This window comes from Psittacula echo (genome assembly GCF_963264785.1).
Source record: "Psittacula echo genome assembly, chromosome: 2".
NCBI lineage: Eukaryota > Metazoa > Chordata > Aves > Psittaciformes > Psittacidae > Psittacula > Psittacula echo.
The window spans coordinates 113,093,914-113,120,236 of NC_137737.1; the positions used below are offsets into that span (position 1 = coordinate 113,093,914).

The following is a 26,323-nucleotide window of genomic DNA, read 5'->3' on the forward strand; positions in this document are numbered from 1 at the left end:
TTAAAGAGTGGTACAAACCCGTGTCACAGACGTGCCTCATCTAGAATGGGCTCCCTGCCTTATTTTGCCTGATGCACTCTGGCCAACACATGGCTTCAATTGCTCTTCCAGAGACAGGCTGAATAGTAAAAACAAGCTATTCATTGCCAGTTGACCATGTTTTAGATCTTTCCTTTCTTTGTTGTATTTCGTAGCTAAAGTAAAGCTAAACTCAAGCTTTCCAGTGAGGGTAAAAATAGTGTGAAAACCAAACTACTAATTGCTGGGTTTTAGACCAAAAGGACCTTAGTTGTGTTTTGATGCATACATGTCCAATTACTGTTGAAACTAGTCATTATTATTCACTAGCCCAGCTTTATACAGGAGCTGGACCAGATGACTTCCAGAGGTCACCTTTCAACATAAACTATTCTATAACTTGAGAGCATCCACTGAGGCAAAAATACATATTACTAAAGCTGTAATAAACCCTATATAATTAACCTCACTTTCTACACCCACAAGATTCATTATAACTAGTTCTAAACCATAAAACCTCTTTTTGGAAATACTAGGTGATGCTTATTTAAAACTCTGGATTGTAGGCTGTAACTATAACGCCAAACACTCAAATGATAAATTTCACTTTTTCCCTTTTTAAAGGGGAAAGGATATGATATTCTGTTGCTTTACAGTTGGGGTTCTTTTCCCCTCTTAACCTGTCCAAAAGGCAGTCTTGTACGTATGTTCACTGGGTATGAAGTTGCGGTTTAAAACAAAATTTTAGCCTTTAAATCCAGAAGACTTTATTCTTGTTATAATCAGTATAGACTTGTTCAGTAACCTCTTAGACGTCACAAATGCCAAGAAACATACTTCAGTGGAGAGATTTGTAAATGACTGCCTACCACCTGAAGTCTTTCTGAAACAGCCTACACTTGCTGGCTTTGAAAAATAGCGTTGTTCTTGTCAGATTGTTCCCATTGGGTTTATTAGCCCTAGTGGTGTATATGAAAGCCTGGTTGTCTATAATAAACTTCTCTTTCCAGGGGAGTGATAGGTACATTGTATCTAGTGATACCAGAGCACAGCTGAAATTTCTTGAAGAGCTTGATCACCTAGAAAAACGGAGAAGGGATGAAGAGGAACGTGAAATGTTGCTTCGAGCAGCCAAGGTAAGAACTTTACTTCTTGCTTTCCAAGGAAATAGTGTTCTTTAGACTGGCAAACAACTTCAAGTTTCTCCTATTTCTGCTTTAAATGCAGTAACCATTAACCCTGTAACAGGAAATCTGTAATATTTAGGACAGCTTAGGCTATACAAAAAAGGATTTTAGCTTTTTACATTCCTAAAAAAAAAATAAAAAAATCAAAGCAGTTCTTTCTCATGTGTGGTGGTGTGAACTCTTCTTTTGAGGTTACTCTTGCTGGTCAAAATGAAATACAAGCAGTATTCACATATAGCCATAAATGTTCTTCCTGTCTCTGTTCCTGGCTCAGTATGTCATTCTCCATCACATGCTAAGCACTGAAAATATGGGTTCGCTATCTCACCAAGCTGGAGCCTGCAGAGATCCACCATCCTGCCAGGGGTATTTATTTTCTGTAGTCAAGATCAGAAGGCTAGCCTTGGAGCTGTTCTTGGAGCTGGTACCCTAGCATCTGTGAACCCCAATGTAGCCACTGCTAGTACAGCAAAAGTACCCTTCTTCCCCTTTCCCTCCTCTCAAGAACAGAAGGAAAAAAAAAAATCCATAGATGTTGCTCCATCAGGTGTGACTTGATCCTTTTTTTTGTGTTTCTGTTTTGTTTCAAGCTGAATTCTGAAGCCCCTTGGGTGGAAGCCTAATCTTGAGTTGAAAGAATCATGTTGTACTTGCATGAGTATGACTCCCTTTCTTTCCTATACTTCCTGTCCTTTGTAAGTGTCTGCTGCTGACATGAACAACATCATGCCTAGACTGGACCTGACTGACAGTGTTAGCATCATTTTCAGCTTAATCTTGCTTCAGGCTAGAGCAGAGGCAGCTGGCCCAGATGAGGAGGGGGGTGCGTGTATGTGTGTGGAGGGGGAGGGAAGCCAGTCTGGATTGAGGCATTCGCCCCTGGAGCTAAATCTTTCAATCACCAGAGAAAATTGTCATTTATTAAATATTTAACGGATACGATGGTGTTTGGATGCCAGTAATTTCTGTTCAATTTTTTTCCCTTTTCCTTTGGTAGAGCCGTTCCAATAAAGAAGATCCAGAGCAACTGCGGTTAAAGCAGAAAGCAAAAGAGGTAGGACTTTCCAGTTACCATGCTTGCCTTTGTGTGTTGAGAGAAGGTTGGCAGCCCTGTCCTGGCAATTAGGTCAGGGTTTATTTTGCTGCTGCATACCATTTGCAGAGGCCTTGGGGAAGGACAGGAACTGCCACAGGCAAGGGCAGTGCTTCAAATGAGGTCAATGAATTATGAGCTCTCTTTCTTAACATTTTATTTTTGTAGTTTCAGTCCTGTCTAGAAATGGTCCTTTGTAAACTGCAGCAGTTCACTTGGTAGGAATATAATGTGGGATTAGAGAAAAAAAAAAGAAAAAAAGAAAGAAACTTTGAGATTTAGCATCTGGGACTGTACAATAGGCTACGTTTTTCCAGGGTAATTGTTCGTTTTGTAAATCTGATACTGCTTATAATTCTTTGGCTGGGAGGCGGTACTGGGATTTAGTTTTAAATGGAAAACGCCTCTGGCTTTTAATTTTCTGGGCCCAGCAGTTTTCTGTTCTGGAATGGAGCCCTTGTTTCACACAGTTCATGTTTAGCTGGAGGGGTTTTAGTTTATAGCTTAGACTGGTTAAGCTTTTACTCCCAGAGGCCTCTGCATAGCAACTGTAGAAATCAACAAATAAGTTCATTTATGTCTGCAGCCTCCTCTCAGTAGCTGACTTTTTACATTTCCCAATATCCATTTCCTGACTTTTCTAGCCTGGGAGAAAAAAGCTCCACTAATTGGAGCTTATTTTAATTGAGCCTTAATATTGGATCTCACTGGAGTTGCCCCCAGAGCTACTGGGAACAGAATGAAATGAAAGTACCTAAGGTTGAAGATGTGTGTGCATGTGTATGTGTGTGTGAAATTTTTCACTTGACCTACAGATTCTTTTCCCTGCTGAATAAATCATCAAGCCTGTTCACATTTCTGATTAAGGATCTGACAGCAGACGATAATAAAGACAATTGAGGTGTGAGACGTGTGATACAGAGCTGAAGAAATTGGTTTCTATAGTTACTTGACTGATTTCATGCAATTTTTAAGGATCTTTGTGCTAAATGAGAGTGATTTTCTGAGCAACCTTTTTCCTTAACTGTGCCTCTTGAACTATGAAATTCGTTGTTGCTTAACATTGCTGCACTTGGCTCTTAGGTGCCAGCAGCAGCAGCAGGTTATTTATGAATGCTTTAAAGGCCCTTATTGTTTGGATTAATGTAGAAGCCCAGGCAAAACAAATGGAAATCCAGTAAAATAGTATTAGAATCAATGCTCTGGATTTGCACCATAGTAAAAGAAATTTGTAAAATAAGAGGGGAGAGAAGGAACTTGCTTTATTATCTCTCTTTTAATTCCTTCTTTCTGCTTATAACTCTTTCTTCATTCTTCCAATCTATGAGTACAGAGTTGCCCTAAAGCCCTTCCCAGTTTGCCTCTAGTGCCACCAGTATCAACATTCAATTGGTGATGCTAATTTGTTTTGTAGGTGGCTTTACCTCTGTATCATTTGGGCATTTCTAGAGATTCTTTCTTTTAATACAACACTGCAAAGCAATTAATTCACGCAGCTTCTTTTCTCTTTTCCTCTAATGTGTTCGTAGGGGGGTTGGAACTAGATGATCTTAAGGTCCTTTCCAACCCTAACCATTCTATGATTCTATCATCTTGAAAAATACTCAGTGATTTGGATATTTAGGACAGACAGAAGTTAGGTATGTGATCTGGGTCTTTTTTTTGGATCTCTTTTAAAAAGTGGCATTTAGGTGTACAGAAAAAGAGCTAATGGAGTGGAGAAGGTATTTAAGTTTAGCGCTTGGTGTTCTACTAAGTGCTCAAGTTGACCTGCTTCAATGCATCTTATCTTGTGCCAGACTAACACAGCCTTCATCGCACTTGTACTGCATTATTTCTCCATGCTGTGCTGCTCTCCGAGTGATGGTCTCCAACTGCTTCTCCAAAAGCAGCAGCAGCAGATGTGCCTCTTGGACAACAAAGATCTTTGTGTCGGTATTGTACTGCCCTCTGTCCTGCTGCTTTGTTCTCTGGGAATGAGGCAGCAGAACTTCTCCAGGCTTCACATGCCACGTGGGAAGCCCACCTTCTGTGCCAGGGGTGTTTTCTTATCTGTGAGACCATCTCAACCTTGAGGGGAAGTGAGCCCAAATGTAGCTGGTTAGTTTGGGTGCTTCATTGACAGTTTGGATATAAATAGTCAACACACATTTGCTTTAAAAAATATAAGTAGAGCTGGAATAAGAACAAAATAAGAATCAACAAATTTCCCAAGGCTGAAACTGGTAATGCAGAAGTACAGTATACTGGGATGAAAGCCTGGAATGGCTCACCATTGTCTGTCTGTCTTATCATGTTGGAATTATAGTCTGCTCCTAAGAAACCAAACGGGATCTTAGATACCTCTGTCAGCTGGAATCAGACCTTTTTCAGGCCACTCTGGTTGAGTATCCATTGGAAAGCCTGATCTGACTGTCTGCTTACAGTTCTTTAAAAATGAATATGCACCTTCCTTCCTTAAAGCTGTCTTTTATCTGTTGATGATGACGCCTCAGGGGAAGGGAGAGGGTGTGGGGTAATGGCACTGGAGCATGTTCTAAAGTGAAGTTTCCCAAAATGCAGGCTGTACATCCTAACAATGAATACTTACAAATCCAGGATGTGCTGTCATCCTTTAGCTGGAGGCAACATCTTAACATTGCTGGAAGTATATCCAGAGACTCTGCAGTGGATTCTTTTATCCGAAAGGCTATACATAATTGCTGTGACCTTTTCATTCATTTTTGCATGACCTATTGCCTCCAACTTCCACTATGCCAAGTCATTTACTTTCCTATATTCTTAGTCTATGTAGCTTGCTATGAATTAAGTCTTTATTTGCTTTCCCCTTTTACCTGTTTCAGCAGATTTTAATACCTATGGAAAGTGTGCATTCCTTCTGAGGCAGCTGCAAGGCTTGCCCCAAGCTGCTCCTTTGTGCACTCAAGAATTTTGTTCTTTCTCACCTCATGGGCCTGCTCTTTGTGCAACACCATTCCTGAAGTCTGGGTAAATGACCCCTGCTTTCCATTTAGCCTTATCTGTCTCTTCAAGCTGAGAGGATACAGTCCTCGCATTGTCCCTGATGCTTGTACTTTTAAACCGTAACTGGTTTTAGGTGCCTTCTGTTATTTCCTCTTCTACTTTTAACTGTACTTCCAGCTACAAAGAATATGTTCACTTGATGCAATTCTTGTAGCTGTATTTATACTTCCTCTGGGTTCATGCCTTTTCTGAAATCAGTTTACTTAAATTGACCATGTGTAGGATACTGTCAAATGTGCAAGTATGCCATATGAACAGTGCATCCCAGAAGACCTGTGAAAATGTCAGTATTAAGCAGTGTGTACTGTAAATTTAAATATAAACCCTAATCTTTTGTAAAAGTGAGTGTGCTTGTAATATGGCTTCAGGAAGCTTAAGGCTGAACCTGGACAAATGTTTCAGATTGTATGTGTGCAAGATTGCTGCTTGGGGTTGAGCAGGTATCATACTGATAGCATCTTTGCTTATTCTGTAGTATCTACCTTCCTCTGCTCTTACCTTGTGGCACCTTGCAGCATCTATCATTGGATAGAGGTGAGCAGCCACATCCTGGATTAAGGGAGAGAGCATGTGGAGCAAGCACCTGATGGACAGCAGACTTACCTGCCCCATTCCTTGCTCTTCAAGCAGCTCTGCTCACTTATGACTGCACAGATCCTCCCTTGTTTCTGCCTGCTTGATGCACTTGTGCATTTCCCTGTTACGGTTTTGACACAGATGTCACAAGACGGCAGTAGATGAGGTGCTGAGAAAATTCAATACCTTTAGCATCAACTGGCTGGGAGGAAAATAGCAAACCTGAGGGTTTTTCTTGCAGCAGCAAAACAAACCCTATCAAAAACATAAAACAAAAAGCCTGCATGATTCCAGAGAGTTCCTGGTTGCTATATAGTAATGACTGAAATTTAGTTGTCTGTAGTATCTTTTTCAAAAATGATCTGGGCTTTTTGCCGATTTCATCTCTCCATCCTAACTCTTCCCCTTATTTCTTCTCTCATTCTCAGATAACAAGTAACCTGATTCTTTGCTGCTCTCGCTACTGTCTCCAACCCATGTTTTCAAGCTGATTGTTTCCTTTTTCCCCCACACCTCTTGTGCTGCTTCTATGTTTAGTCTTCTGGACTTAATGGTTCAAATTCTTTCAGACCACTCTTGTGGCAGGGGAAAAGGAAACTCCCTAGTTAACTACAGCCTCTCAAAAAAGCAAAGAAGATACTGTGAGCAAAATAACATCTCATTGTGATCGGTTGGCTTTTTATGAGCCTTTAGTGACATCCTGAGAGCTTCTGCTTAATTATCTGATTTATATAATCTTTATTGTTCTGTTAGTGTTTATTACCTCCTTCTGCATGTTTTGAGGAAAAAAAAGAAAACAAAAAAAACAGACATGGTTATTGAACAAACATACATTTTGTTACCTGCAGTGTAGCCCTACAAATCACAAAGGACTGTCATCAGAGATTTTGTGTTATGAGTCTTGCAGAAGGTCAGGAATGGAAATCCTGTATAGTGCTAGATTATCAAGCAAGCTAAAAGGTGAACCAAATCCCGTTTATGTGGCATTCATATTGGTGTTTGGAAGGAGTGTAAGAAAACAGCAGCTGAGATACTGCATCAAATATCCTAAAACCATCTGAAAGATGGTAGCAACTGTCTTTCATCTGATGAAAACCAAAAGCTCCCTCAAAACTCCATTAAGCCTGTTCTTGGATTGTCAAATAAGAGTCTTTTCTCAGTTTCTCTGAGAGACTATAATGGACATGTAATGAGCTGAAAGGATGGCCTTGGATTAGAAACTTGCTAATAGAGGAAATTTTAGGACTAAAAGTATGACAAAACGATGAAAATGGAGAGCCAGAGAGTTCTGTGCCAAGAACAAGTGTTGGGTGAACTGCATGATGAGATGGAGAAACCTGCGGGTGGAAGATGAGTCTTAAACATTCTCTTGCTTTGAGACCTCAAGCATGAGTGAATGAATACGCAGTGTTGCAGAAGATAAAAATCATTCAAAATACCATGTATTTGGGAGAACTGTGATTGGTTTTAAAGTAATGTCTTGCAAGGGTTGGACACTGTCCCATTGTGGTAATGCAGGTCTGCTGACAGTCACTGAGCAGCCGTCTCACAAGTGATAGCATCTGAAACAAAAACTACAGAATATACTGCTTTGGTGAGGTGTGCTGCAGCCGCTTTCTTGGTCTTGCAATAAAAGTGTAGCCTAGACAGTGTCTGAAAACACATGTAAAGAGCTCATTGCTGGATGCTAGATATCCTGGAAGTTCCCTGGTCCTTGAAGCAAGGCAAGCTGATGGGATCACGCATGGCATGCTCCAGGTGGTCTAGAATACACAGAAATGCATCAGTAATTGTTAAACAAACCAGAACATTGGTAAAAGGCAACATACCTTCCACACCTGGGAAATTGAAGAATGGAGAAGAACAAGGAGTCAGGAAGTCACTGCACCCTGGATTTTTTTCCCTTAAATTTGTATAGGGAGTTAATTATTTATTTGTTAGGGAATATCAGATAACAGCTGAAGGATTTCTTTCCCCCCAACCCTGTGGGTAGGTTGCTTCATGGCTATCCTTGAGAAATTTACTGTTGCTATCCAAAGCATCCTATTGCACCCTTCAGTTCCTAGACAGACAAGGCACCTGAACTTCGGGGAATGCAGCCATGGTAGGGCCTGTTGTACCACTGAAGCATATATGTGGAATATTAACCTGAAAGAAATTTACAGAATTACATACAGTCCCTATTATAAGTTAGGACCGCATATTAAACCAATGCACGCTATTCTGCCTTTCTGCTGTTAAATCTAAATTACAACAGAGGGAAAAGTCAGTGGAAACTAATTGTATGGCTAATTAAAACAGTTTGAAAGGAAGCAATTGCGAGAAGAGAAATTGCATTATAGGCAAGAGCAGAGAATGGTAAATGTTTAAATATGCAGCTTTCAAATGTCAGTTTTCCTCAGAGAATGCCCCCCATATGAGAAGTCTGCTATTCAGCTGCATTCAACCTGTAGGGCAAAAAGTTTTGTACAGGAAAGGTAGAGGCTGGAGGCAGTAATGACAACCAGTGCGAGAGTCTTGGGATTGAAAACAGATTTTTAAGGTTTATTTTTCATTTTTGTCGCAAGTTCCATAAAATGCTTAAAGGGAATTTGAAAAAAATTGGAGTGCTTTCTTCCAAAGACAATGAAGGCAGAAGCAACTGAGAAGAGCGGAAAACTTCCAAAGTGCTAAATGGAGGACACAATGAAACCCAGTGAAACTTTGGAAAAGCTAGTCAGAAAAAATAATGAAGAGAAAGAAGAGAGAGAAGTCATTTCAGTGGGATATGTGGCCCCACTTAAAAGGCACCTCAGTATTTAGTTCTTTAAAATTTACAGTAAAGGCCCATGTAGGTGTTTAGATTCCTTTTTCACTGGTGCAGTCTATTAAAAATACATGTTGATGGTTGCTTTGATGTACTTTGAATTTTAATGTTAATTAATTTATTGTTTGTTTTGTTTTTTTTTTTATTGTGGAAGCAGGAACAAAGAAGCAGAAAGCTTCTGCCTCTTTGGTATGCCTATATTCCTTGCTTTTTTTCCCCCTGCAAGTCTTATACAAATTCTTGTTCATCTGCTTTAGTGCTTTTATTACTCCTGATGTACTTATTGCTGGATAGCACACATAACCCTTAGGCATACATTAACTTGTCTTCAGCCTTCCCTGGTTCCCTTTCCTGCCAGTTCTTCTGTTACTTTAAATATTTATTTAATCTGTCCCATTCTCTTATCAGCCTACAATGTCACATGTGGAGACATCCCCACTTTCTGCTTCATATTAAACCCAGTATCCTGTACATATACTTCTTAGTCTTTCCCTTACATTAATTATAACCAAGTCAAGAACTGTGGTGTGTAGGCTCTCCATCTGTCTTACCAGCATTTCTTCTGAGCTCATTTACAACCATATTACTGTATTTATTTGTTATTGCATTGCCAAGACTATTTTAGTTTTTTTAAGTATAAATTCCTAGCATTCTAAGTAGAGATAAGAAATCGCTTCATTTATTTCCTAGCACTTTGTGTATTGAAGCTCCTGTATAAGTGGACAATGGTATGAATTTCTTCAGATGTATGTTGTCTGCCAGCATTGTGCTGGACAAGTGCCTTCTGTTTTGGTTTTTCTGTAACCCCAGTCCTATTACTGCTCTGTAAGCCCTGGCTAATACAGATGCTTAATTTCTTATGTCTATCTTTTTCTAAAGGTAAACCTTCCCCAATAAAACTGTTCTTGAAGATCTAGAGAGCAAAGGTTTCATGTGCTTTGTCTTCTATGAAAGCTTATACCAAATACTTCAGTTGTGTTGAAGGGATTCTTCCTGTTAGGGAAACAGTGCTTAAGGAAAATCTTGCAGAATTTCCATGACTTGTATTAATAGAGCTCTGATACTGTGAACAGTCTCACACCGTGCACTTCATAACAGGTAGAGTTTGAAACTAACTTGCAGTATTGCTTTAAAAAAAAAGTCTCAGCATCTCATAGCTGAAGTACTTCTTGTCTTCTCATGCAACTGGAAATTTAATTTTTAATACTAAAATGCCACAAAAATGTCACTGGTGTAGTAGTAAAAATAGATTTTGCACATTTTCTGAAATGTGGAGTATGAGACATAAGTGAGATAGAATTTCCGTGAGCAGGAAAAGAAATATTTTTCTCAGTAGAGGATTGAGTACAGAACAGAGAGGTCAATTTTAAAACCTTTCATTTTGTGTGATTACAGCCATGCTGCAAATGCCATTTCACTATAAGGGAGGACTTTAAATCATACCTTATTTCTTGATTTGTGCTGCAGGTCAGATTAACTAAAACGGTTATTGTGTCACCCTAGAGATTCCAGCTTGCTGCAAGACCAGACTTTAAACCCTATTTTTATTATTAAAAAGGCCAGCAGCAACAAAGACTATTTTACAAGTTCTGAAACGTTTTCATAGCAATTTGATCTTTATATACAAGTTTTTAAAACTCTTTGTACTGCAATTCTTAGCATATGTAAAAATAGGAAAGGGGGGGAGAAGGAGCATGGACATTCATTTGCTTCTTGCCTGGAGACTGTCCCCTCTCAATGCTCATCTTGAGGAATGAATTTTGAACAGAACATGCGTTGGACTCCTGTGTTGTGTTGGAATAGCAGCATCTTTCAGCAGATCCAAGTAGGTTTGATTGAGGGGAAACCTGGTTGTTTGTGGCTGTAATGTATGGTGCAAGTTCCCCTTGCTCCTCCTGAGTTGCCATTACACACTTCTATCTTCAAGGGGAAAAAAAAATCATCTAGTTTCAAGATACAAACCTGGGTATGACAGTTTCTATTTATATTCTATTTTAGTCAGAGACACCAATATTAATAAAACTGGCCCCTGGAAGAGAAACAATACTAGATGCAGCCTCTCTATGTTGTATTTTAATAAAGTATATATACTACTTTTACTGTCTTTCACTTGCTGCAGTGCTCTTTCTGCCCTAACGTGTGTGCTACAAAACTGTTAAAGACAGATTTGGCTCTACATAGTTGCCTCTTGCTCTTTCCTAAACTGGTTTAGGAAGATCTGGCAGTATTTAGCCAGCCAGTATCCTCGGGTATCCCTTGACGTTATCTGCTTGTCTTCTCCTGATCCTGTGCTTTTCACTGCTCACACAATGTTTGGACACTTAATCTCACACTATTTAATGGAACAAAACTTGAGGAAAAAATGATTTTTGCTGGCTTCAGCAGGGTAATTTGGATGTCTGCCCATATTGCTTAATGGGGATCTGTTGAGTCCATTATGGAGATTGAGTGTTTAAATTCATTTGTCTTAATTAGGTTCTCAGAAAAATCCCCGAGATGCCTAGAATGCAACAAGACTATGATTTCTTTTTTCCTTTTGCTCCAAAATCATGGTGAGATTCTGCCTGATTTGAAAAATCCTCTGACTGTTTGCAAGGTTGAAAATGTACTGAGGGGAGTAGATGACAACATGCATTTCCAGCATTGTCTTGAGAACTGCATTGTCAAAGGTGCACCAGTTCCTTTTTCTGGAAAGGTCATCTTTTCCTTACTGTTCACCAAGTGTCATCCTGTCTGGTTATCTGCCAGCACTGCCCTCCAGCAGCAGTGCTTGCTTCTGCAGGGTGTCTGTGGTGACAGCATGCTTTGTCAGTTCAAATCGTGTGGGGTAAATGGGGATGTTGCCCAGGCACTAGCCAGTCCTCAGCTGGAGCGACGTTCTGCCACTCTGCTAAGAGGCATTCAATCCACTCAGTCCCCTGTACCTCGTGCTGATTGCCAGCCCAAAGCCCCTTGGTATTATCATGAAATCAAAATGGTTTGGGTTGGAAGGGAACTTAAAGATCATCCAGTTTCATGACACCTTCCACTAGTCCAGGTTGCGCAAAGCCCTGTCCAGCCTGGCCTTGAACACTGCCAGCCACAGCTTCTCTGGGCAACCTGTGCCAGTCCATCACCACCCTCCTAGTGAAGAATTTCTTCCTAATACCTAATGTAAACCTCCCATCTTTCAGTTTAAAGCCATTTCCCCTTGTTCTGTCACAACCTGCCCTTGTAAAATGTCCCTTGTTCTTAGTCTTTACCATGGCTGGCCATGAACATCAGCTGTAAAAAAGGTGATGGGGTCTTCTTTCAATGCTCTTCAAGCAAATGTTCAGCAGCCACCCCTTTTTGACATATTTAACTACACTTGAGCTGGTTTTATGTGTTTTGTAGGGTTGATGGAGAGGAGGGGGGGATATGTTTTCTAATGACTCCCAGGAATGGAAGCATAAAGTTAGGCTAATAAAGGTTTCTGGTTTGTTTCCTTTTTTTAAGTTTAATGGTTTTAAAAGTCCTCTTCATTTTAAGTGTAATGATTCTTAAAAAGTAAAGCAAATAATCTTCCCCTTTCTGGCTTTCTTTGCCACTGTAGCCTTTTGGAAATTTGCCCCAGAGGAATGCCATGTGCATGGCATGTTGTAACGCCTCTTCTCTTGGCAAGAACACTGTGATGTATGTGCAACTACTGTGACGACTGAACTACATTGCTAATAGGAAGGTGTACTTCTACAGGGATGCTCTGTAGCTGCCTGTAAGCCGGGGTGGCTGCAGGTGTTGGAGGCCTGGGCAGGTGGGGCTGGAAGTCAACACGTGCCTCTGCTAAAGAATCTTGGTGTTTTATTGCTCCCAATCAACCCAGGCAATGATGAAGATGTCACATGAAAATAGTTCCTAGGCCTCAGTGTTTCACACAGTTTGTGAAGTTTTGGGTTACTACTTTGGATGTAATCTTGTTTTCCCCCATCCCTGATTGTTTGCAGTGTCTTCCTGACTTGCATTTTATGCAAGTAGGCTGGCTGGAGGTAGCCTCAGACAATTACGGAACGCCGGAAGTTTCCAAGTTTAACGGACGTAAAACCTTACAGTCTCTGAAATATTATTGAAAGCAATTCTGCATGCTTTAAAACAAGGCCAAACAAACCCCCACTCAGAATGGAATTAATTCTGATAAATAAAGTTATAAGTGATTTCTCTGCATACAAAAGTAAGAATAGGTTGCCTGGTAAGTGAATGATGGTATCTAGCACTGAAAAAGCACTACTGCATTTCTGTAAGTAAAAGCCTACATAGTGTGATCAAAGCTGACTTGCAAACAGTGTTGTTTTCATAGCTGAAACATGAGCATGGGCTAGCGAGCTGCTCTAGTTGTATGTCAGATCACCGAAGGGTTAGCATCAAACCCAGAAGTTCATGTTTAAGGATAACCTCAACCAGAGTAAACCGAAAAGCTTCCTTCTCTACAGAGAAGAGATCATTGCCTTCCACCCATGCTCCAAGTGGGACAGCTAGCAGATCTGAAAGCAGTGTGGTTGCATTGTTAAGGTGGCCAGTCCAAGCTACTAAATCTGTTAGCAGACTTGACTAGTTTGAGCTCTGAGGCACCTGGTATCTGTAGTTATCAAACAGAATGAAGGAGTATGTACCTGGAATTCAGAATAAAACTTTTTTTTTTCCTTAATCCTCTTGACTATGGGGTTTTCTCCCATCCCAAGTTTACCTGAGGGGATGTTTCTAAGGATTTTTGTCTGTTGAACAGCTTTTGGAGATGAGTGAGAATAGATGCATGCAGTGTATCTCTAACTTGCTTCAGGTATGCCTGAACATTCAGATGTGTTCTGAGAAAAGAAAAAAGTGAACTGACAGCATCCTGTTCACTTGGATTATAAGATGCTTCAAAATAACAACATTGGGTGCTGGGTTCAGGTAATACAGCATGAAGAAATTGAATGGCTTGCTTGTGCAGTCATGAATTGAGATTTTGAATTAAGAGTATGCCCAGTTCAAAGAACTCAGTAACTTCAAATTTTAATGCTGATCTGGCCTCAAACCAGTTCTGATCAATGTTTTCTATTAATCAGAAATGGCAAAGCTTATGAGCTGAGGAATCATCAGCGAGGCTCCTGTTAAGGCCACGTTGATACTGCGATGCAGACTCCATGAAAAGAGTTGCTTACCCAGTGCTACCTGTAGGGTCGTTAGCATTTCAAGGCTCTGAGCATGACTGAGTACTGGAATTTGTCAAAAGTGTCTGGAAAGGCAGGAGAAGATCCTGTGAAATACATTCCTTCAGTAGGGGCTGCAGTGCCGTCTGAAGTTGCCATGAAGAGAGCAAGACCTTTACAATACTGTGTGTCATAATTAATGTAGGTGTTTTCTTTTTAATTAGATGCAACAGTTGGAGTTAGCCCAAATGCAACAAAGAGAAGCCAACCTCACAGCTTTGGCAGCCATTGGATCAAGGAAGAAAAGACCACTGGATTCAGCAAACGTTGGATCTGGGCTGGAGGTATTGTAGATGGCTTACAATTACTTGCATGGCATTGAATCTTCATACTGAATTATTTTTATCTTTCCTTGTAGGAAGAAGTGAGGATTCTCTTACACAAAATGGCTGGTTACATACTATAAGAAAACTAGTCTGTGTGTTAGATACTTGAAAGGATTGTTTCTGGTAAATTTGACGGGGATGTTTTTATACGTGTATGTATAGAAAGAGCTATGGATAAGAGCACTGTGTAAAGGACTGAATGTGAAATGATGGCTCAGAGAAACTTCCATCTCCACTGGAGGGTAACAAAGCTGTGGTGATCTTTCACAGCAGCTAGTTGCCATGGCCCCTCGGTTTTGCTCACAATGGCTGTTTCGGATGGCTTTTGAAATGGCTCTTGCTTTCACATTTGGCTGTGGACTTTTTTACACGCATAGTGCATAGGCATTCTTTTCAAGTGAACTGTGAGTTCACCTTGGCTAGATCCCCCCACCAACCAATAAATAAATAAAGCTAGGCCATTCAGTTCCTGCAGTAAAACAGATTATCTTTTCTGGCTCATGCTGCATTTTAAAATTGCCTTGAAGGTGCTTTTAACAAATCTTTGTCTGAACAAATCTCTCAATGTTGTGTTGGAGATTGAGTTTCTAGGACCTGGGAAACCTGTGGGACTGTAGAAGTTCTTTCCAAGGAGACGGGCAGCCTACTTCTGTTAGAGGCCATAATCTTGGCTGGAGACAGGAGAAGTGTATTGCAGGCTGCCATTCAAGTGTTGTTGCCAGTTTTGCCCCTTTTTCTCATAAAGCCTTGATATTGCTCAAGTGGATGGCTGATTGGCGGCTGACCCGAGCACAGTGAGCAGAAGCTTGGAAAGTAACTGTCATGTGGAGGAAATGGCAGTAAAGTTGTCCTTTCTGATAAACCTTACATCTTTTTCATCAAGTCTTTTTCATTGTTGTGGCTTAGGAAGCTAAAATAGATGCTAGGATTGAAAACACTCCAGCGTTTTGCATATTGTAGTCTGTAAGGACCTTGTATGAAGCTCAGTTATTTGCAGCGTAACTGAGGCAGTGGTGGCATCTGTCCTGTAGGTTTTCCCTCAGCCTTGACTGTGACAAGAGAGCTGCCTAAGGAGCCGAGGTAGACTTGTTTCTCTGATTTTAATTTTTTTCCTGACATAGAGACACATTTAGCTCCTTGAATGCTTCATTTACTGCAGGTGAAGGAATCTTGTAGCTAACAAGCTGCAGAAAGCAGCGTTCCCAGCTTTTGAGCAGCTATTCTTCATTTCTTTGAAGTTTTTTAATGTACTTTCACATCAAGCTGAAGATATAGTTACTTTTTTATAATACCACTGGAAAAACTTGAAAAAATGAGTCTAGCACAAGAATGACTTTCCCCATCCTTTTCTCCTCTTCCCCCAAGCTTCTATCGAGTAACTATTCCTGTTCTTCGTAGTGGTTTTCTATAATTATTGCCGGATTTGTTTCTGAATATTTAACAAGTCTGCCTGTTAGGTACTTTTCAGTTATTTCTCATCGTCTGCGGTGTGTCTGCTTTATTAAAAGCTTCGTAAGATTGTGCCAGAATGAGACAGATAACAGTGTTGCTATTAAAAGGTGGTGATCCATTATTTACATTGCCAGTTTAAAAGGACACGGACATAACATGCCTCAAACTGACCAGAAGCCTTGGCAGTATTTCATTGTCACAAATTTACCTGCTGTATTTTAAGATGCTTCTCATACAGGTTGCTTTATTAAACTGAATTGTAAGGGCAGTAGGTGGAAGCAATTCTGCCACTGAAACTACTTTTCTCACATGCAATCTTGCATTCTTCCAGTACCTAGTACTTAGGCTTCATGCTACCAGAAGGCAATTCTCTGCAGACCTTCTTTTCTTTTTTGTGAAATTATGCAGGGTATCAGACTTGAGAGGGATGTTTAGATTTAGATGTTTAAGTGTCCAAATATATCTGAGAAGGATTTATAAAGGGCTTAAGACTTCTCATGTAGAATGAAGAATGGTTTTGACAAACACTCTAATTCAAGAAGCAGAACATTTGTAATACATTCATGATAACATGGCAAAACATCCTAAGCAGTAAACAACATTCCATTCTTCAAAGATGAAAGGAGGTCTTTGAAACTGAAAGCAAGTACAATATGGCCTTAGGCTGATACACATTTGGGCATCTTTAAAATCATCTTTTTGGGCAACCTGTCTGAGAGTAATTTAAACAGGCAGGATGTACTTTCTCATTTCAAATTGCAAATAGAGACAGCTTTACTCTCAAGTAATCTTCAATGTTAGAACTTTCTGACTGCAATGGCAAGGAGTAAATCTCTGCATAATACTCCTGTGACCTTTTTTTTAAGCCTGATATCTTGGTAGACAGGAATGATGGAAGAAGTTATTCCTGGATATGAATGGTTTTCTGACAGTATTGAATGAAATCACTGGTGCTAACCACATTAAGTTTTTTAACTCAAGACTTCAGCTTTCCTTGGATAATGTTCTTTGTACAATGCTTGTATTTCTCACATCCATATTAGAGAAAAGTTGACTCTGTTCAGCCTCTCTTACTGTTGCCTACTGCAGTAATTAAAGGAAGGGAATTGTTTCAAGCCATTATTGATGTAAAAAGAAGCCCTAAAGGTATTTCAAGAGACAGGGAAGAAATAATCAGTTATAGTATGTATTAAGAAAAGTGAAACTCTGTAAGCAAATTTGTTACTTATTTGCCTTTCATTATTCAGTACCAAAATGTAATGGTACTGGAAGAGAGCAGCTTAGCAGACTGTGTTGGTATGGATCTGCTGCCTTCTGTTTCAGTGTGAAGGGCATTTTGTTAGCATACCATGTTTCCTTTCTCCACAGGCAAGTATCTGTGTTTAATTGGGATGGTTTTTCAGCCCTAGGTATCTATTTCTCTGCACTGTGCTACCTGACTTTGCATCTTCTCTGGAAAGTCTTTTTCCTGTGGTAGTTGAATGCCTGATTCCTGCACGTTCATTTTATCTTGTTATTTGAAATTCTGCTTTCTGTACTTGGTCTTTTAGGGAGACCTGTTATGGATTATTTTAATTTGGGAACTAGCACATATGGTGACACAAGCATTTGCTTTACAGCTAGAAGCCTGCTTACCAGCAGCCACATCACTTCATAGTGTGGCAGGTAACAAATAAACAGGTTCTTGCCCCAAGGAGTCTTGTCAACTAATTTGGACCTAAAAGCAATACAAAAAGGGTGCGGTCTATCTTGCCATGATTATTGCTTATGTATCCCTAAACTTGAAGAAGCAGTAGGGGCAAATCCATGATGTTCATGGAATGGAAAAAAAAAGGCTAATGCTCTAGGGCTAATTAAAAAAGAAAAAAGCATCAGTATAATGGGAGCTCTTTTCTCCTTCTTGTTGGAAACACTCGTTTGGGTAGTTCTGCTTGTTCTTTTCACTGCAACTTAACATTTGAATGGTATTGTTCAGAAAGAGCAATTTGAGAAAGCCCTGGTAAGAAAATCTCTTTCTTGTGAAAATGTGTTAATTGTTGCTACTTGTATTCCAGAGGTGGTGATATCTTCGTATTTCTCATTGTGGTCCCTCTGGACACTTTTGGATACAGTGAGGGGGAGAGGCCTTTGGATTTGATTCATGTGCATTTTTGGGTTTGTGTATTTGTTACCCACCTCTTCTCCCTCCCTCCCCCAGTTTGTAGGCATGTGGTGAACAGTAATAAATTAAAGGGTGGGAAGAACTGAAAAATAACTCATCTTGAGAAGGGAGAACACTTCTAAAACAAATCAGAAAAAAAGTAAACTTGAAGCCACAGACTCATTTTCCCAATTCTGTGTTCTGTCTCATAGTCTTTATTGGTTGGTAACATGCCCCATAATGTTTCCAATGCTGACAAATAGCCAAAGATATTTTTGGATTAAGTTTTATTGCTTTTCTGATGACAAAGCTACTTTGGAAACAGCTTTGTCTCATTCTCACTGTAACTGTGGAGTCTTAGAAGTTTGAAAACCCTTGCAGATATTTAAAGCTTATTTCTGTGAGAAACAGGCTGCAGTTCTGAGCCCTTAAACTTTCTTTGCTTTTATCCAAAGGTGTTCTGGGTCCAAGATAGTCTTTGGCCTTGAACTGAGAGCTGTATATTTGTGTGGTGTCATGCAGCAGGGAGGGGAAAAAGCCTATATATGGCTAGGAGACTTGGCTATTGCTCTTATGGTCAGCTTCTGAAGACTGTGGTGGGACCATCGTTCTGCTTTATACAGGAAAACTCAGTTGGATGCCTGCACTTCTGTGTAATTTTTACATTAACTACTTGGAAGTGGTGCAGTCTGTCTTGCCCTGAAGTGCTGCTGTTGGTGTGTCCTTCACTTGCCTTCTTCCAGGTTGGTCATATTGACTGACTCAGGGGTAAATCTTGGGTTAAATGTTCTTTCTTTTACCTGATCCAGTTTCAAAGGAAATTTCTTCCTCCCAGACACTGTTTGTGGCTGTTCTGTCCACTGCCAAGGCTGGCTACTCTTAGGAAGTGTGGATCTTGCCTTGCCACCTGCAGTCTAGCTCTGCTGTAGAAACTTAAGCTGCTGCAAGTAGCTGCTACAGAAGCAAATGGTGCAGCTGACATCCTTAGGTCAGTGCAGAGCCATTCAACTACTGTCTTTTTGTCAAACTCCTAATTCTGGTCAACATACTTAAAATAATGTGGTACTTACAGGGTGATCTAACACAGCAGTTCACAAATAAGCTTGTATTCTTCTGGGAAGAAGTTTGGCAAGAAATGGGAGAAATGTCTTGTTTACCACACTGGTCATTGTTCCATTTTAAATATTGATAGTGAGTGGAGAAAATAATTCTGCAGATCTCTTCGAGGGCTAGGTCTCTGCCACATCTGATCATTGTTAGTAGAACTTAACTGCCTTGCTTTACAGCTTAGGATGTTGGAATGCATGCTGATTAAATGTATTCTGTATATGGTGCTTGTTTAAGCTTTATAAACGCTCTTTAGGCTGACCTAGGAAGAATTAAATCTCTGAGCAGCAAGCCCTTTTCTGCAGAATGAAAGAAAACTCTAACTCTTCTTAATGATTGGAGAAGAGAGATTGTTTTGGGCTTTTTTTTTTTTCCACTGTGTAACAATCAAATCGCTTTCGGGTTTTTTTTTCATTTTCCAGAGGGCTGTGTGATAGTTAAGGGTTATGTGGCTTTACACTCTTAAAAGCAGTAGCTGTAGAAATTACTGCCACCTTTTTGGCCACAAGCTCTTCTGATGAGAGAACCCACTAGCACAATTCATCAACTTCAGAATTGTTAAGGATGTGATTGTGTCTAAATGTGAGTTAAATGCAGAAGTTGGCTCTGTAGCGAATGATGACAGGTTTGCTGTTCCCTGTATATCCACAGGATGCAGAGAGGCTGCTGGCTGGTGCTTGGCAGTGATATGTGATAGTCTGCTAAAATAATTTCTTAAAAGCTGCAGAAAATGAACTTAAAAGCAATCACTTTAAATTGGACCTAGACTGACTTGCATGTAAGTAGGTGTTCAGAGCCAGGTTACAAAATCTGTTTCTATACTTGAGGGATTTCTCTCAATTTGTGTCTCTACAACCCCTAGGTCTGTAGATCTAAAGCGGTACAGGAGGGCGGTGTTGGTGTGGGGAAGGGGTGGGGGGGAGAAGGAAGGTTCTTTGCTTATGCTTAACAGATTCTTGATTTCAGTTTCTGTTTCTTATTCAAGCTATCAGACAACGGAAGAGTCTACAGAGGGATCATACCTTGGGGAAAGAGGGGAGCTGAAAGTGTTACTGCAATTATAAAATATGTCTTCAGCATCTTAATATCTGCTGCAAGATAAGCACATAGATATGTGCTTATCTAAGTACAAAGTACAACCCTGTCAGCTAGAGAGTTTCAGTTTCAGTGCTGATTTTCCTGGCTGCTGTCAGTCTAGGCCATACAATTGATGTGAATTTTTCCCCATGTAAATAGACAAAAATATTCTCATCTGCCATTCACACACTTCAGAAATACAGTTCATTGGCCCATATTGTGCCTTCTCTGTGCTAGGGATGAACTTAATTCTTCTTATGTGTGAAAGATATCTGCAATTTAAATGACTAATTGCATTGTAGCTTTAGGCTGAACATATTGGTAATGTGCAAATGTTGATGACATGTGAAGGGTCAAGAGATTTATAATTTAGTTGACAATACATTGCTTAAAATGAAGTGGCAAAGAGCCAGAAAATTTCAGCTTAATAATTGTCTATTAACTAACATGACATATTTGTATAGTATTCATTACCTCCAGGTACAGATTAAGCATCTGATGTACCCATACGAAGTGACATGCGTACATGAATCTTGGGCATAATAGTGAATAAACTGACATTACATTTGCAGTAATTTGTTTCAATATGTAAAACATGTTGTTGCCTACTTTTGAAAGGACTTGTAGGAATGTTGCAATGAAATCTGAGGAAAAATGTGTAGTTGAATAGAGTTCTCTATTACATAGATCTGACAGCTTCGTGCTGCAGATAACATCATAAATATACATGTTTGTTTTCAGCTCCATGAGAAGCAGCCTGGAAAAAGATCTAAAACCTTTCAGTCATTGGATCGATCTACCCTAATGATCTATAAGGTTAAAAAAACCCAGCTCTTCCAAATCCCAACCACTTAACACAACCAACTTTATTTTTAAAAAAGAATCATGTGAATATTGAGTAATGTGATATTTAGTATTGTGAATGTGGGAGTGTTTCTATTAGGCTAAGGTTTGTTAGAAAAAGGAGCATCAGTAGGCTGGCTTGTAACCCAAGTATTATCAACTTCTTTCACTTTGTTTTCTCAGGCTTAAATTAGGCACTTATTTGTATGAGCAAAACGGTCACAGTTCTGACAGGGTCTCTATGTTCCCCCTTGCTGCTGAGGGAGACCCAGGAAAGTGGTTTTTGTGCTCCACAGTGTGTTAATGGCTTTTTAAACTTTTTTCCTTCTGTGCGACAGGAATGTGTCCTGTGTTTTACAGCTGAGAAACTGCCATGCAGGGTACACTACATACCCAACCTCAGTGTGACCGCAGGTGACAGAGCTGGGGATTGTATGCTGGATGCTTTTGGTTCTGACTTGCTAGGTGCTCTTACCACCTTCTGACAATGTCTCTGCTGCACACAGCTGTAATATTTCAGTGTTTGGAGATGTCATTGAAAACTCTAGTGCCTTTTCTTCCTTCTGCTGGTGGTGATCTTTATAATGTGCAGCAGAGCTGCAATGACAGTTCGCTCTCTTAGGATCTTAGCTCTGGGAGTGGGATATGTTTGTGCCACACCAGAAACTGAAATGAGAACTCTTGGCTTGACTTTTGACTGAACACTCTGCTCCTTTAAAGTGTCCTCCCTCAAGAGTTTAAAGTTTTGCAATTGGCTGGTGTGAAGCCACTGAATTTGAGAAGGGAGCCGGGAACAGCTCGCTGAGCCTCGCCTGAACTTGATGAGAGGGAAGTTGTCTGCTGACCCCTCTGAACTTTGTTTCGGGGCCTGTGGAATACCTCTGTGCAACTTTGATATCCTTGTCAATATTTGTGATGCGGACTTGTAGGTCACATACTCCAGGTACCTCGGAGACTAGGAATAAGGTGGTGATGGTAGCTCTAACTTAAGAGCCTTGGTGCAACCTGTGGCTCTCAATCAACTTCGCTCTTGCCTTTTCAGAGAGTTGGTATTTAATTCTCAGTCCAGCCACTGGAGAGAGCTCTAGAGATCTTAAAACAGGTTTCAAGAGAAACCTCTCAACAAAACTAGCTGCACAACAGGCATGGAACTACAAGAGGAGCTCCACAGTATATTCTGCTGCCCAGATCAGTGAGAGTAACTGATCTCTGTCAGCTGTGTATAAAAGGCTCTAAGGATGAAGAAAGGGCGACAGCACATTGCTTTGGCAAAGTTGCTGATTTGGCTTGACTCTGAGGATAGGCCAAAAGCAGGACTGCTACTATTGTGGCCTCCTGGGGCTGTTTTTAAGCCAACTGGTGTTCTTGTTGCTATGAAGGGTGCATTGCCACAGCACCTTACCTGGCATATGAACAGGGTCTGTCAGCTGTTGGTATCCAGGTTGACTGGTCTTATCTGTGCTGGTAGTTGCCCTTCCTGGGCTGCATGTCTCTGTCATTTCAGAAGGAAAGCGGGGTGCTGGGGGTTCAGTGAAAGTCAGGAACTTCAGGATATGGCTGACATCAGTTGCTAGTTAAGGCACTAATAATTAGATGTTGCAGGAGGGGGAGTGCAGGCTGGTGGCAGCACCCTTTGCTAACATTGGATCTACAGGGATACACTTTATATTCACGTATCTTTGTACTTGTCTGTAGCCTGGTTGAAAAGTAGCACTTGTCATTTCCCCTGAGAAGAGGCTGTCCTGGGGTAGACTGAAGACTTTTGCAGTGAAGAATCCCCCAGTACTGCAAGGTGCAAGAAGCAGTTGCTGCCCAACTGGAAGGAACATAATAGAGATGTCTGGGAGCAGGGAGCGGACCGGTTTTCTAAGCAGAGTATTTAAGGTCTCAGAAGCAGTGTGAGGGAGCTTCTGTGCAGGAAGGGGTATATGAGATGTAAGGGAGAGGCCTTCTGGCTGTTGCCTAGGGCCAGACAAGATCAACCTTCTGCCCAACAGGAACTTTTCGTTCTCTAAATGTTTTATTACAAAAAGGCCTCCTCACCCTCCACTGCTTGGTCCAAAACTAAACCATGAAAGACCAATGTTTTGATGCAGCTGTGGAGGACAGTAGCTAATTGGACTTAGTGCTCATCTCCCTATAAACTTAGAGTGAGTCTCCCAACACAATCCCAATCTGGTCTGGAATGACCTAGGCTGTCTGTTGGCTTCTTTAAACCTTCTGAGGCTTTGAGAGAAGGACCTTTTCTTTTAACTCGGATGTGGTAGCAGCTGTTGATTGCTTTAAATGTATTCAGTAACTATTCAAAGAGCACCTGGCCTCTGTAATGCTCTACTCAGTAGCTCTGATAAACTGGTGTGATGCTACATGGAATTTAGAAGTATGAACTGTCTGGTTTAGCAAACAGGATTCCAGAACAAGCTTTGGATGTGTTATTACAGCGTAACATCACTTTACATCTCTGCACTGGGCATGATGGGTAAGAATTTAAGAATAAACAAATCCATAACTCTGTCTCAAATGCAGGCAGCTGGCACTTCTGCCCTATTGTAGCATCTCGCAGCTCCCAACAGCATCCAAAGCAGGCTGGGGGATTTGTGCTGCCTGCCTCCTTTTTGTAAGGGAGTGAACAGGATTGAGGTGGCTTGGTTTGGTGTCCCTTTAAAAGGTAAGACTTCTAGTCTAATAACTGTTTAGAGAGAAAATACTTTCACCTCAATAAAGTTCTTTGAATTATAAAGGACATTGCTGTTGGGTTACTGAAAACCCTTGGGGTTTGTTTCATTTATAACATTGCCTCGGGCCTTCTGCTGCATCCTGTTGGATTGACCTCCTTTTCAACCCGTGCTGGCAGCTGCATTGCAGAGTTATCTTTTCCCTGGATCCTTCAGGGTTGTCATATGACAGACTTGAACTGTGACCCTTTTGTGTCTTACCAGGCCAGCAGTGCCCTCTCTGTGCGATGTGGCCAGCAGTCTTCCCCACGCACGCATTTGTTCCAAGCCATTTAACAAACTGAAAGTTTCAAATGATGGCATTTCATAGTGTTTAATAGTATCGACTGTAAAGCAAATGAAATGGTGCTGAATACCCTGCATGCTGCTAGTAAGAAATACAGCTTCCATTTCTGCAATATGCCCTGGGTTTTCTGTGGTTAGTGTGTGCTCTCTGATGAATCTCTTTTATTTTTTAAATAAATTTCAATGCTTCCCCCCAAACAACAGTGGCATTCACTGCTACAGATAGTCCAGCACTGGTATTTGTTTCTAATATATGGGGGGTTTAACCAGATTTCTCTAAGCAAAGTGGGCAAAGTCATTTTGCAGAAGTCTTGCGGAGAGTGTTAGGGTAAGAACTGATACAGTTAACAGGGCATCCAAGCAACACCATCTCCAAGTGGTGTTGATGCTGGCAGGCATTGCCTTCCTGAAGTTACAGAGACTGAGCACTCGTATTTGTACAAATTGCATTCATTACCAAGAACCCTCCAGTAGTGATAAGAGACTGGCTGTGTAGCATAGATTGGCTCCAAGATAAGTAGCCAGTCTATTGTGCAGCTCATGGTAATCTTCCTCCTCCCTGCCCCTAATAATAAATCTTGGGGCATTTTGGAATGCATGGGGGTTGCTCATTCCAGTAGCCTGAATGTATAACTACTCAACATCATCATCTCCTACCAATTGTGCTTTCATAACCAAGCAAGGCAGCTGACTGAGATGGATAGACTTAGACACAGTGTTCTGAACATGCAGATGCGTTGACTGTGTGTATTTGTTGCTCCCTTAAGGAACAATTCACAGGTGATGGCCAGGGTAAGAGTTTCTTCCACCTGTGTTCCAAGGCTAGAGCCCACTCGCAGTGATGGTCTTCTTCAAGAAGAGATATGAACATCTGGCTTAGGGATCTGCAAGTGGGAGTAACAGCCGTGCATAGGAACTGTGGTAGTACCTTCTTCATAGTTAGCTTGTTCTTTCTCAGTGCAAGTGTCTGTGTTATATGACTTCAGTGAAATGGCAGTTATTCACCTTACCATAACAGTATAGTTTTAAAGAAAGATTTGTCTAAAGAAAGAATTTTTCTGGCTGCTTTGACTGAAATAAAGCAGCAACTGGCAAGTACTTGCTTTGTCTTTTAAACCATCTAATGTGCAAGAACTGGGTTTCAACATGTAAAGCTGAACATCAGCAGGCTAGGTTTATGCAAGCAGGCAGTATAATCCAACAAGTTCAGTTAAAAACATGTATTTACATGGAATTCTAATTTTTTCTCTGTCTCTCCCCCACTTAGGGTTTAAATGGCAATGGAGTTGCTCCTGGATCATCAGGTTTTAGCCTTACGAAACAGCTGCTCTGTCCAAGAATAACCCGTGTCTGTCTCAGGGACTTGATATTCTGCATGGAACAAGAGAAGGAGATGAAGCATTCTCTAACCTTGTACCACGCTCTTCTGAAGTGATTTGAATTTTACATTTCACCTTGCTGTCTACTGCCAAAGAAAACACTGAAGCATTGTTGCACTGTCTTGAAATTCCGATTTCTGGAAAATGATCCGTTGTAAGGATAACTGTTGTTTACAGATAAACATTTTTATTAAATGCCTAACCTAGCACCTATAGGGGTTTTAATAATACTTGGCTTAAACTAGTCTCTAAACCAGTGAAAACACTGAGCTGCACACACAAGCACTTGACTACTACCTGCTTGTATTTAACTGTCGTGCAGGGTCTGAGGGCTTGATACATGTCCCTAGTTCATGTATGTCGCTTTCTTCAGTACTCCAGAGTCTGCCACATCTGTTCTACATGTAGTGCCTTCTTTGAATCCGACTTTATTTAGGGAAACAAGTAACACTTTAAATGCACTGCACAGCATGGCAATTGTAATTGTGAACCAGCAGTCAGTCAATATGCTAATGTATTGCCTATCAGGCTCAGCATCTCCTTAAACTTTCTGGGTTTATAATTACTACTGGATGCTCATTTGTGAAAAGCAAAGTAACAAGCAAAAGGAGTGAGGAGTGTTTTCTCCTCCTCACCTTGCCTCAACTGCCCTCCCCCTTTCCTCTGAGAAAGTGACTTGGCAAGGTGAACAAATTGGTGGTTCTTGTGATTAAAGTGCATTAGAAAGTGTAGTTAGGACATACTTTGGGGAAAATCTGGAGTTAATAAACTTGAATACAAGGAGTGAAAGACCCTAAAAAGGGAAGAGTAAACAGAAGAAACAGTTTATCTTTCTGTAGCATTCAACTTGAGCATAGATGTAGAAAGAAATTAACAAAAGCAACCTTTACTGACTACAAAAAGGGGAAAGCTTGAGATGCATTCTAACTTTGCAGCTGGAGACTCTCTTAAGGAGAAAAGCAGTGTTTACAAAGCACCAGATTCACTGCTTTATTGAGAATAATGATTTAATACCTTAATGTGCTGTAACAGGGAAAATTACCAAATAGAAAGTATTTAGGCAGTTGCCTG

The 26,323-nt window shown here is 40.6% G+C and overlaps 1 protein-coding gene across 1 annotated transcript in view; it reads left to right on the forward strand.

Annotated features, from left to right (window-relative positions):
- Positions 1–25,308, forward strand: part of TAF4B (TATA-box binding protein associated factor 4b) — a gene marked incomplete at both ends in the record, with an annotated part of 71,325 nt that extends 46,017 nt beyond the window's left edge. Inside the window, 4 exons of the mRNA XM_080611519.1 lie at positions 1,029–1,154; positions 2,203–2,259; positions 14,073–14,192; positions 25,141–25,308. Coding sequence (XP_080467645.1) covers positions 1,029–1,154; positions 2,203–2,259; positions 14,073–14,192; positions 25,141–25,308 — 471 coding nt within the window. The remainder of the gene's footprint in view (positions 1–1,028; positions 1,155–2,202; positions 2,260–14,072; positions 14,193–25,140) is intronic.
- Between the last annotated feature and the right edge of the window lie 1,015 nt (positions 25,309–26,323).